Below are 13565 nucleotides of genomic sequence, written 5' to 3'. Positions count from 1 at the left end.
CCTCGTTACAGAGGTGGGCTCTGAGGCTCTCCTTTCTGCTGTAACCCACCTCCATGCCGTGGAGGTGTTCCTTCTCAAGCCCCTCTCAGAGCCCTCGTCCTTCTAGGTGGGAGGCCTGGGCAGCCGGACACTGCTACCTGTGGAGAGCCTCAGAAGGGCTGAGCACCCCCCTCCTGCTAACAGGAGACAAGATGTGTCCACCAAGCAGACTGCCGGCCAGCTGGCAGCAAGCTCTCTTCCTCGGCTCAGCCCTCCTTTGTCCTGTCCTTTCATTCTCTCTTCCTAGTGAGAAAGCAGAGAAAGACCGCACTGTGGGGAGGCTGGTTGCATGCTCCTGAGGCCAAAGCAGAAGGGGTGGGCGAGGACACTTATTCCTTATGACAGAGTCTGTGCTTTCTGGGGCAGCAGGGAGGCACACGGCATCACAGGAAGGGAAGAAGAAGAGGAAGACATGGCTCTTCCACCACAGAAGCTGGGCTTTTCCAAAGAGCAATTTCCTTCTATGGGATGACTTTGAGGTGATAAAATCTAAGTCACTTAGAACTGGCTTGTGATCAGCTGCAGTGTCTCACCGGGAGCCTCGGACAGGGCAGAACACAGACATTCCCCTGTCCTACGTGGGGCAACTGGAGGTTAGCAAGCCCCTTCCTACCAGCAAGAAGCTCTGCTTCCACAGACCGACTACACCATTTCTCTAACCTTGGGTCATTCTGTTTTGTCTAAAAATTTCAATAAAACTTACAAACCTCTTCTTGAAGCTTTGAATTAGTCTTTTCCAAGCCATCTATCTTGGTTTGAAGATCCCCAACTGTGCAGCTATAGAAAATAACAATATTAGGTAAACATAAACTTATAAAAGCTGACTGTTTTCTCAAACTGGAAACAGTTAAGAGAGATTCCTAGATTTCCTGTATGAAATGGAAAAGCAAAGGGTCTCCAATTAACTCAGAGAAGATGAGAATTCTAAATATACATTTGCGACATACTTTTCAGTAAGTTTTATCCCTAAAATTTAATCTTTCTTGGCCGGGCGAAGTGACTCACGCCTGTAATTCCAGCACTTTGGGAAGCCGAGGTGGGCGGATCACGAAGTCAGGAGATCTAGACCATCCTGGCAAACACGGTGAAAGGCCATCTCTACTAAAAATACAAAAAATTAGCTGAGTGTGGTATCAGGTGCCTGAGTCCCAGCTACTCGGGAGGCTGAGGCAGGAGAATGGTGTGAACCCGGGAGGTGGAGCTTGCAGTCAGCCGAGATCGTGCCACTGCACTCCAGCCTGGGTGACAGAGCGAGACTCCGTCTAAAAAAAAAATTATATATATATATATATATAATTTTTTTAAAAATATATTTTATATATTTATATATATTTTTTGATGAACTAACAACTAAGTAAAAACTGAAAAGCTAGCAATGTATTGCCTCAAAAATGCTTTGAGCTTCATAAATTCTTTTTTTTTTTTTGAGATGGAGTCTCACTCTGTCACCCAGGATGGAGTGCAGTGGTGCAATCTCGGCTCACTACAACCTCTGCCTCCCAGGTTCAAGTGATTCTCCTGCCTCAGCCTCGAGTAGCTGGGACTACTGGTGCCCACCACCATGCCTGGCTAATTTTTGTATTTTTAGTAGAGATGGCCACCATGTTGGCCAGGTTGATCTTGAACTCCTGACCTCAGGTGATTCGCCTGCCTTGGCCTCCCAAAGTGCTGGGATTACAATCGCCTGGCTGCTTCATATTCGCAAGGGACAAATAATGCCCATGATCTAGAAGCCAGCTGTTCACAGGCATGAGGAAAAGCTCGCTAATTCATTTTGCAACACTATATAACCCTGACATGAGGGCAGAGAAAGAAAACTATGAAATTCCCAGTAAGTCAGGTTACATTTTTTTTTTTCCTTTGAGATGGAGTTTCGCTCTTGTTGCCTAGGCTGAATGCAATGGTGCAGTCTCAGCTCACCGCAACCTCCGTCTCCTGGGTTCAAGTGATTCTCCTGCCTCAGCCTCCTGAGTAACTGGGATTACAGGCGTGTGCTACCACGCCTACCTAATTTTGTATTTTTAGTAAAGATGGGGTTTCTCCATGTTGGTCTCGGCCTCCCAAAGTGTTGGGATTACAGGTGTGAGCCACCGCACCCAGCCAGGTTACATATGAAAAGGATAATTGAATTATTAAAACTATATCCTGGCTGGGCAAGGTGGCTCATGCCTATAAACCAGCAGTTGGGAGGCTAACCAGGGAGGATCGCTTGAGGCCAAGAGTTTGAGACCACCTTGGGCAACAAAGTGAGACCCTGTCTCTACAAAAAATACAAAAAATCAGCCAGGTGTAGTGGTGCATGCCTATGGTTCCTGCTACTTGGGAGGTTGAGGTGGGCAAATCACCTGAGCCCCGGGAGGTGGAGGCTGCGGCAAGCCATGATTATACTACTGCACTCCAGCCTGGGTGACAGAGTAAGATCTTGTCTCAAAAAATCCTAATAAAAATAATATGATCAATCCCAGCACTTTGGGAGGCCGAGGCGGGCGGATTATGAGGTCAGGAGATCGAGACCATCCTGGCTAACACGGTGAAACCCCGTCTCTACTAAAAATACTAAAAATTAGCTGGGCATGGTGGCGGTTCCTGTAGTCCCAGCTACTGGGAGGCTGAGGCAGGAGAATGGCGTGAACCCGGGAGGCGGAGCTTGCAGTGAGCCGAGATCGCGCAACTACACTCCAGCCTGGGCGACAAAGCGAGACTTTGCCTCAAAAAAACAAACAAACAAACAAAAAAAAAACCACATATGATCAAGTGGTGTTTATCCCTGTGACACAGGAATGGTCCAGTATGAAGAAGTCTATGAATAAAATACATCACATCAGTAGACTAAGGGATAAAAACCATGATTATTTTAATGGACACTAAAAGGCATTTGATAAAATTCAATATCTATTTCTTATAAATACTCTCAATAAACTAGGAATTGATCAAAAAACTTTCAAAAAATAGCCAACATCACAGTTAAGAAGAACCACAGGCTGGGTGTGGTGGCTCACGCCTGTAATTCTAGCACTTTGGGTGGCTGAGGTGGGAGGATTGCTTGAGCCCAGGTGAGACCAGTCTGGGCAACATGGCAAAGTGCTGTCTCTATAAAAAACACAGAAACTAGCCAGGAGGGGTGGCGTGCGCTTGTAGTCCCAGCTACTTAGGAGGCTGAGGTGGGAGAATCAATTGCCCGAGCCTGGGAATTCGAGGCTCCAGTGAGCCGAGATCATGCCGCTACACTTCAGCCTGGGCAACAGAGTGAGACCCTGTCAAAAAAAAAAAAAAAAGAAAAGTGAAAAAAGCCCCAGAGCAGTATGTCCCTGACTACACCGGGAGGAACATGCCAGCTTCTTCACCTGGCTTTTGGGGCCAGAGAGGCTGCCCTGTGGAGAACTGTAATGTGCAATGTACCCTCTAACGTGTCTCTCCACATTCCCCACAAATACCTCCAAGGATTAGTGTTTCATGAAACACATCCACAGAGCTCCAGCAAAAAAAAAAAAAAAAAAAAAAAAAAAATCAAGATAAAGATGCTTGTGATCACTAGTACATTGCTCTGGAGGGCCTAGCCCAGTGGTTTTCAACTCTCTTTCCCGGCCTAATGCACTGGGTGCTGTGTGCTGATTCCAGCAGCAACGGTGCTTGCCATGAAGGGATTTCCAGCCACGTGGCTGTGGGGCGAGGAGTGGAGAGTCAAGGTTTAATGTAGTTACCTCTCTGTATTATATAACTGCAGAAAGCAGAGAATAAAGATTTCCCAAGAGTTTATCAAGAGGAAATCATACTTCTCCAGTTTGTACAAATAAATGTTGCCTGAATGATGACCCTTTTGTCTTGGTTTGAAAACAAGCTATTTATAAGTATGTGGCAACTCAAAGAAGTTCCATGAAACAATGACAGTATACCACGCATGTAACTGTCACACTGAAAAAAAAGGAGTCTTACCTCAAGTGCCGGTTAAGTTCTTCCACATAATTTTTTTGATCAAGGACATCAGTAATTCTTTCATGCCTTTTAAAAGGAGCATAAAAAGGGAGAACTTTTTTTATTAATGATTAATGCTTTGTAACTGTTCCCCAACCTTCCAATCACCTTGTGGAAGTACCAATGTCTTCAAGAAACCAAGAGACAGCCAAAGCTTAGTAACATCCACAGTCCCAGAGTACAGAGAGCAAAAGCCGGCCTGGGGCACAGTAGCCAGCGTCTCCAAGGCCAGGCTGCCAGGGGAGTGGGCTCCCTGCAGACCAAGGTTTCAGGATCAGCAAGCAAGGTGAAAATACCAACCTGCCACATGCAAATGGCTTTGACACAACCCTTATTACACTGAAGGAAAGCAGCCCATGGGACTTACAAACAAAAGAACTGTCCAGGCGCGGTGGCTGGGAGGCCGAGGGGGGTACATCATGAAGTCAGGAGATCGAGACCATCCTAGCTAACACAGTGAAACCCCATCTCTACTAAAAATACAAAAAAATAGCCAGTGTGGTGGCATGCGCCTGTAGTCCCAGCTACTCGGGAGGCTGAGGCAGGAGAACTGCTTGAACCCGGGAGGTGGAGGTTGCAGTGAGTCGAGATCGTGCCACTGCCCTCCAGCCTGGGCAACAAGAACGAAACTCTGTCTCAAAAAAAAAGGAATATATTTTGTTCCTTTGAAGTATTTGGCCTAATATGAAATAAAATAATATATTTTGTTTAAATTTCAAGTGGGTGAGCCCTTGTACTTAGGATGCATGAAGCTTTAGTGTGGTTCCTGCTGGTCCATTCTTTGGTAAGGTGCACTGCCAGGCACTGAGACCGCGAGAGTCCTCGGGAAGACATGGAAGGGCAGGTAACATACGTACGAGGTGAAATATTCAAACGCAGTCGCAGGGTTTATAGTGAAAAACCCCTCCCATGCCTGCCTCCACAGGCAACCACTACTATAAGGTTGATATGCCACTCTAGAAATGTTCCATGAATACATATGGAAGTAAAACATACGTACGCATATCCTTTTCTATTATAACGTAAATGGGGCCAGGCGCAGTGGCTCATGCCTGTAATCCCAGCACTTTGGGAGGCTGAGGCGGGCGGATCATCTGAGGTCGGAAGTTCGAGACCAGCCTGACCAACATGGAGAAACCCCATGTCTACTAAAAATACAAAATTAGCCTTGCATGGTGGCGCATGCCTGTAATCCCAGCTACTCAGGAAGGTTGAGGCAGGAGAATCGCTTGAACACGGGAGGTGGAGGTCGCGGTGAGCCAAGATCGTGCCACCACACTCTAGCCTGGTCAACAGGAGCGAAACTCAGTCTCAAAAAAAAAAAAATATCTATCTATATATAAAAATGGCAGTATGTTACGCATAGTTGTTATTATTATTATTTTTTCTCCTGGGTAACTTATTTTAAAAGAATACCCTTGTTAACAAGGGTGAGGGAGAGCTTCACAATGGCATGAAAAGACATCTAGGCCCGGCGCGGTGGCTCACACCTGTAATCCCAGCACTTTGGGAGGCGAAGGCAGGCGGACCACCTGAGGCCAGGAGTTCGAGACCAGCCTGGCCAACATGGTGAAACCCCGTCTCTACTAAAAATACAAAAAAAATTAGCCGGGCGTGATGGTGAATGCCTATAATCCCAGCTACTCGGGAGGTCAAGGAGGAAGAATAGCTTGAACCAGGGAGGTGGAGGTTATAGTGAGCCGAGACTGCACCACTGCACTCCAGCCTGGGTGACAGAGCGAGACTCCATCTCAAACAAAACAAAACAAAACAAAAATCTAAAACACTATGATTAAAGAACAAGTCCAAGGGCAACTTATATAATACTATCCCATTTATATCTGAACAAATGGTAAAGCAAAATACATGACCAACAAACAAATACCTGCAAGGCATTAAACAGTCTTCCTCTGAGGGGAAGAATGGGATTGACATGGAGGCAAGCGGACAGTGTGAATGGGGAAATTTCACCTGTACACTCTATTCTTCTGCAGAGCCAAATTCCTTAAACAATGAGAATAATGCATTGCTTCTGTACTTAAAAATAACTAAACAAAATCTAAAATCTCAAAGCAAAAACAAGAAAAGTGTTCTTTGCCAATTTTTTTTTTTTTTTTTTTTTTCTGCAGAGAAGAGCCTCATTACCCGTTCTGCAGGCGGGGAACACCACCCAGGGTGCGCACCTCCAACCCCAGCGCTCCTACCGCCTCGGCCGGCCGCACTGCCAGTGTGGAGAGAGGCCACACCTAACCTGCCCAGCCCACCCCCACTGGGCCCAACCACGCAGTCCGACCCGGATTCTTCGGCCGAAGTTCCCCACCCCCACCCTCCCCTCCTGCCCCACCATTCCTGGCTTCGGGGCCTCCGCTAGTCTTCGGCAATTTCCGTCCGGAGACCTGGCGCTCGCCCAGGCCGGAAGACCTGCCTTTGCCAGAATTTTATTAAAAATGTGATGTAGCTGGGCGCGGTGGCTTATGCCTGTAATCCCAGCACTTTGGGAGGCCGAGGTGGGCAGATCACGAGGTCAGGAGTTCGAGACCAGCCTGGCCAATACGGTGAAACCCTGTCTCTACTAAAAATACAAAAATTAGCCGGGCGTGGTGGCGGCACCTGTAGTCCCAGCTACTCAGGAGGCTGAGGCAGGAGAATCGCTTGAACCCCGGAGGCAGAGGTTGCGCTGAGCCGAGATCGTGCCACTGGACTCTAGCCTGGGCGACAGAGCCAGACTCCGTAAAAAAAAAAAAAAAAGTGACGTACAATGCAGTACTTACTCCTTCCCACCATCAAGATCCTGCACATCCTTAAGGTAGAGGGAAAAATCTATTATTCCAACCTAAACAAAATAAAATGCACAAGTTTAAATAAAATGTCCTATTTTTCATAAACCTTACAACCTTTGAAATTCAGGGTATTTGCATTCTTACCTCTTTCCTAGGAACATTTAGTTACATCAACCAGCTCTATGAAGTGGCAATCAATTGAACAAACCAAAAAAACCTAACCCTACCACCTTCTAGAAGAAAAACTGACTAAGTATCAGATTTCAGAGACTATTCTGAAATTTCACGACCTAGTTTTCTGTTTATTCAATAATCACATTGTTTACAAAGATCAACAAAATTATTTGTGTACAAAGTAATTATAATTTTAAAAGATGTGGATCTCTAAACTGGTGACCTTAACTGACATTTCTGAGTCTTCCCCCAGATCTTGGTAAAATGGTCTAATCAGTATTTCAGGAAAATTCTCCACCCCTTAGGTACAAGGGAGAACCAAGACCCCTTACACATCTAAACATCAATGGCTTTGCCAATAAATAAAGCACTTGAAAATGAATAAGTGAGGTCATTCTTATGTGAAATACAGGAAAATTGGGTGCACCCTAAATGTTCATCAATAAAGTGGAAATCAATCATGTTACAGCCATATCACAGAACCTATGCAACTGTAACAAAGAATGCAGTCGATACGTTTGCAGTAATATAGAAAAGCTGGGCCCAGTGGCTCATGCCTGTAATCCCAGCACTTTGGGAGTCTGAGGCGGGTGGATGGCTTGGACTAAGGAGTTCAAGACCAGCCTGGGCAACACAGTGAGACCCTGTGTCCACAAAAATACAAAAATTAGCTGGGTGCAGTGGTACATGCCTGTAGTCCCAGCTACTTGGGAGGCTGAGGTGAGAGGATTGCTTGAGCCCAGGAGGTTGAGGCTACAGTGAGCTGAGATCATGCCACTGCACTCTAGCCTGGGTGACAGAGAGAGACAGTGTCTTAAAAAACCAACCAACCAACCAACCAACCAACAAAAAAACCCCAACAAAACTACAGGATACAATTTCAAGGCAAAGAATAATATATACAATCTCATTATAACAATCCTACTTATGTTGCAACCAAGGCTATATGTAATGGTTCTAACACATGTCTGCAACCTCTGACACACCTACCAAAAGGAATCTATATTTCCAACCTTCAACTCTGGGAGGTCTTAGTGCCTGTCTTGATGAGTAAAATGCAGTAGAAACGATGCTGTGTGACTTCTGCAGGTAGGTTAAAAAGGGCAATACAGCTTCCACCCAGCTCTTTCTCGAGGCATACGCGTTTGAAGTTCTGAGCTTTCATGTAAAAAGTCTTGACTTCCCTGAAGCCACAATGCTGCAGACCATGTACACAGAGAGATGTCCAAGAAACCCCTGCCATTCCAGCCCCCAGCTCCTTGGTCTCAGCACAGCAGACAGACGCGGGAGAGAACAAGCCTTCAGGTGATTCCAGCCCCAGCCACCCGCTGACTGTAATCACATGCGCTCTCGAACAAGAACCAACCAGCTGAACCCAGTCCACCCCCAACTGTGGAAGATACAGCGATTGTTACGGCTGAAGTGCTGTTGCTGACTTGTTACACAGTAATAGAAGATCAGAAAAGATTTAATTTAAAACAAAACCTATGTGAACATAAATGTATAGAAAAAGTAGAAAAGCTTCTAGAAAAATTTCCCCCAGAATCTTTACCATTACCTGTGGGAAAGGGAGAAGAACTGGGGCTGGGACGGGGGATTGGATGAGGAGGTTCAACATCTCTTTTCACATTATGTACTTTGGCATTGCCTAACTTTTTTCAACAAGCAAGTATTTCTTTTATAATAAAAAATAAATAAAAAAATGCAGCCGGAAAAAAACCAACAGAAAGATGAGAATTAATACCCAAAGCAAAAATTAATAGATTAGAAAGCAAATAAAGCCCTACTCCCAAAGTAGAATTGATAAATAAGAGAGCTGGTTTGTCAAAGTTCAACCAAGTAGACAAATTTCTACTAAGTGTGATCAATATTTAGAATACACATTATAAATGAGAACAGTGAGATTTTTCAAAAGCTGTAAGAGAATACTTTCATACAACTCTAGCTTAATAGATCTGAATGAAATGGTTTCTAAAAAAATTATAAATGACTTTAAAAATTGAAGACTTAGGAAACCCATAAATTGATCAAAACTATGCTAAAAGTTAAAGTGATCAAAGAACAAAGACCAAAAAAGGCATAAGGGTGAAGTGCTCACACCAGTAAGTTCTAGCAAGCCTGCACAGAAAAAATAATTCCTGATCTAATCAACTGTGGTAGAAAATAAGAAAAGGAAGGCTATTTTCAAGTTTATTTTAGTTTTATGTTTTTTTTTTTTTTTTTTTTTGAGACGGAGTTTTGCTCTGTTGCCCAGAGTGGAGCGCAATGGCGCGATCTCAGCTCACTGCAGCCTCTGCCTCCCAGGTTCCAGCGATTCTTCTGCCTCAGCCTCCTGGGTAGCCGGGATTACAGGCACACACCACCATGCCCAGCTAAGTTTTGTATCTTTGGTAGAGATGGGGTTTCACCACGTTGGTCAGGGTGGTCTCGACCTCCTGACTTTGTGATCTGCCCACTTCAGCCTCCCAAAGTGCTGGGATTATAGGTGTGAGCCACTGCACCCAGCCTTCTAGTTTATGAGACTAATATAATTCTGACACCAAAAGGTGGCAAAGGCAGTATAGAAAATTCAGAAGTTTCACTTACAAGCAGAGACACAAAAATTCCAAACAGTAAACATATGAAATTCAGGGGTTTACAATGATCAAGTAGGGATTATTTTAGAAATTCAGGGAGAGTATTCAACAAGAAACCTATGGATTAATTCAATTATATTTATGGGTTAAAAACAGGTATGACATGTTGATGGATCCAAAAAAAGTATTTGACCACATTCAACATTCATCTCCAACAAAAACACAAAGTAGGCCAGGCACGGTGGCTCATACCTGTAATCCCAGCACTTTGGGAGGCTGAAGTGGGCAGATCACGAGGTCAGGAGTTCAAGACCAGCCTGGCCAACATAGTGAAACTCCATCTCTACTAAAAATACGAAAAATTAGCTGGGTGTGTTGACAGGCGCCTGTAGTCCCCGCTACTCGGGAGGCTGAGGCAGGAGAATCACTTGAACGCGGGAGGCGGAGGTTGCAGTGAGTGGAGATTGCGCCATTGCACTCCAACCTGGGCAACAGAGTGACACTCCATCTCAAAGAAAAGAAAACACAAAACAACAACGACAAAACACAAAATAAACTGGAGTGGAATACCACTCTCTAAACATGAGACATAGCATCCCTCAGACATCGGCAGCAAACATGTATACGTTATGGTAACACACTATAGGCACTGTCATTCAAGATAGCACTAGACCAGAATGCTCACCGTGTCTATTAATTAATTAAAATCTCAATGGAGTTTTTATTCTGGAATTTGACAAAATGTTCAAGTTCATCTGGCAGAATGGATGGCCCAGAAATATTTGAAACAAAACTACAGTAGAGTAGACAGGTACTTAACTACCAGAGTCTAGAATATACTATGTGGCTCCAGTCATTAAAATAATGTGCCACTGGCATAGGAACAGAGATTCGGATTTCCAACAGAAGAGTCCAGAAATAAACGAATGCATATTATGGATATTTCACATACGATAAAAGTGGAATTTCAAATTAGTAGAAAAAATACATTACATGATGATATTGCAAAAACTGGTTAACTATTTATAAAAGAAATTTAGATTCCTACTTCACACTATGCCAAAACAAATGGCAAAAATGTGTAAAATTTACACATTTTTTACACATAAAGTGTGTAAAAAATTACCCAGATGAAAGCAGAAGGCCTTGGCCTAGCCCTCCAGGGTCCCAGACTGTGGAGACTGGAGGGGCAGGTCTGGCCTTTTCTGGGTCCGCACAGGGTACCCAGGTAGGAGTACAAGCTCACTATCCATTGGCCAGCCTAGTTCCAGTATTCAAGGAATACTGAGGAAGTATTCCCTATCATCCACATTGGGCTTAACTGTTGCCACCAGGCTTCCAGCCAGTGGGACAAACTTCCCCGTGTTCGATCACGTACTGGAAGGCCGGGACCCGCCGCAGAGCCTCATCCATGGAGCACCCCACAGGCAAATCAGTAGCAGTTATCTGGCAAAGGTCACCCTTGCCATCGATGATGAACAGGCAGGGTAGGAACACCCTCATGGGTTTTCAGCACACCGTAATCCTCAGACAAGCTTCCCATCATGTCAGCAGGAGGGAGATGCGTGGGGGCCCAGGGCTCACTACTTCTGGGGGCTGTTGATCCAAGCCAGGTGGGTGAACTCAGTCCACCGAGACACCCAGCACTTCGCAGCCCAGCTTGCGGAAATCCTCAGCAAGGTCACTGAAAGCGATGTTCTCTGTGGGCCATAGAAAAGTGAAGTCCAGAGGGTACAAAAAGAGGACGACGTACTTCCCTTCGTAGCCCACAGCTTCACCTCCTGGAAGGCGCCATCCACCAGGGCAGTGGCCTTGAAGTCAGGGGCTGGCTCTCCGAGCTGCGACTGACCGGAGGCCATGACTGAAAGCTGTGGGGGTAAAGGCTGGACAGACGGACAAACACATGCGTGGACCCGCGTTCTGGCGCCCCACATTTGATTTTAAAAGTTAGGATAATCTTTAGATAGGGAAGGACCTTCACAGCACAATACCTTAGAAGGTATAAAGGAAACACCTGCTAAATCTGGTTGCCAAAAACTAAAAATAAAAAATGTACAGGGCACACCACCCCTGAGAAACCAGAAAAAAAAAAATTATAACAAATAATTCTGAAGAAAGGTCAATGTGCTTAGTCGTTAATAAAGAAGCAGAGAAAGAAAACTCAAAAATGGACCAAGTATGAAAAGATGATCACAAATGCTAAACCCCCAATGGCAAATAAAACACAAAAATACTTGTAAATTCAAGATGATGAGTTGTTTTGTCCATGAGACTGAAAAAGACCAAGAATGTTTACCACATCCAGTGTCAGAAGGAAATGGGTTCTCCCACTCTGCTGGTGGGTGTATATAATGAAGACCTTTCTGGAGGCCGGTTTTACATTATCTAGCAAAATGTAGGCTGTATACTTTGACACAACCACGCCAAATTTATGCTGAGGAAATATATGGACAAGAGTACAGAGAACTTTAAGGATGTCTATAATATTGGTGGTTTTTTTTTTTTTTTTCCCAGACAGAGTCTGGCTCTGTTGCCCAGACTGGAGTGCATTGTAGTGGCACGATTATAGCTCACTGCAGCCTTGATCTCCCAGGCTCAAGCAATCCTCCTGCCTCAGTCTCCAGAGTAGCTGGGATGACAGGCAGCACACCACCATGCCTGGCTAATTTTTTTTATTTTTAGTAGAGACAAGGTCTCACTATGTTGTCTGGGCTGGTCTCAAATTCCTGGGCTCCAGTGATCCTCCTACCTTGGCCTCCCGAAGTGTTGGAATTACAGGAGTGAGCCATGTGCCCAGCAATAATACTGTCACAATATGGAAACGATCTAAATTAATAAGGTACTGGTTACATAATGGTACATTAAAAAATGAAACACTACATAGTCATCTAAAATGGTTTATATCTCTTGTTATTGAGAACTGTATAGAACATATTGTTACATTTTTAAAAATTACAAAATGATGTGCTTAAAACAATCATAGTTTGGTTTCACAAAAAAAGAAACCCTCCAAACATCTCACTCTAAAATACACAAACATATACACACACACATGCATGCACACACCTTTATTCATGTGCTGGAAGGATGTATACCACAACGTAACCCTGAATTATCTGTCTCAGAGTAATGAGAATATGTGTGATGTTTAGTGTCTTTTCAAAAATACTTCTCTGAATTCAAAAAAAGATATTTTTCAACATGCAAAGACAAACTTTTTTTTTTTTTTTTTTTTTTTTTTTTTAAGGGAGGAGAGGTTACAAAAAAACATTGACCTGCACATGGAGGGATCAGGGAATCTTTAGGTTCATCAAACACAACACAGGAAAAAGGCTGGGAATTTTGCCAGACAGTGTAAAATAATCTCTTTTTTTCTTGGCAGTGGCCCAGCCACAGCTGCAGATGCCCTGAAGAGGGGGTGGAAGTGAGGAATGGGTTAGGGTGCCTATTCCCCCTCACACATTTATGGTCCCTGCCACCAGGAGTTTAGGCCCTGGCTCTGGTTACCAGCTCCCATGCAGGAAGAAAGCCCATAAGAGGGCTGTCCTTCCCACCGAGCACTCTACACCTTACTGGTTACTCTCATTAGTGCCATGTTATCAACCCTACTTCCCAAATCTCTCCTGACTCTATCTTCCTACTCCCCATCCAGCCTTGCGGGACTTCTAGACTAGACTCAAGGCTTTTTTTTTGAGACAGTCTTGCTCTGTCGCCCAGGCTAGAGTGCAGTGGTGTGATCTCGGCTCACTGCAAGCTCTACCTCCAGGGTTCACGCCATTCTCCTGCCTCAGCCTCCCGAGTAGCCAGGAATACAGGTGCCCACCACCACGCCCGGCTAGTTTTTTGTATTTTTAGTAGAGACGGGGTTTCACCGTGTTAGCCAGGATGGTCTCGATCTCCTGACCTCGTCATCCAACCGCCTTGGCCTCCCAAAAGTGCTGGGATTACAGGTGTGAGCCACCGCGCCCGACCTCAAGTCTTTTGCTGTATCTATTCCTGGCTACTTCTAACTCATAATCTGAGT

General features: G+C 44.7%; 1 protein-coding gene across 3 annotated transcripts in view; it reads right to left on the bottom strand.

The window, feature by feature from the left end:
* Window positions 1-13565, bottom strand: part of RUFY1 (RUN and FYVE domain containing 1) — a 65033-nt gene that overhangs the window by 32119 nt on the left and 19349 nt on the right. For all 3 annotated transcript variants that reach the window (XR_002522900.2, XM_021940065.2, XM_021940064.2), the window contains exons 6-8: window positions 6783-6844; window positions 3973-4038; window positions 747-816 (exon numbers count right to left, since the gene is read on the bottom strand). Coding sequence is in view for 2 of the 3 variants with exons in the window: in XM_021940065.2 (XP_021795757.1) it covers window positions 747-816; window positions 3973-4038; window positions 6783-6844 (198 nt within the window). In the remaining variant the exon portion in view is untranslated. The remainder of the gene's footprint in view (window positions 1-746; window positions 817-3972; window positions 4039-6782; window positions 6845-13565) is intronic.

Source organism: Papio anubis, chromosome 5 (assembly GCF_008728515.1).
Source record: "Papio anubis isolate 15944 chromosome 5, Panubis1.0, whole genome shotgun sequence".
NCBI lineage: Eukaryota > Metazoa > Chordata > Mammalia > Primates > Cercopithecidae > Papio > Papio anubis.
The sequence above is the reverse complement of the archived record's forward strand: the minus strand, read 5'-3'. Positions and strand labels throughout refer to the sequence as shown.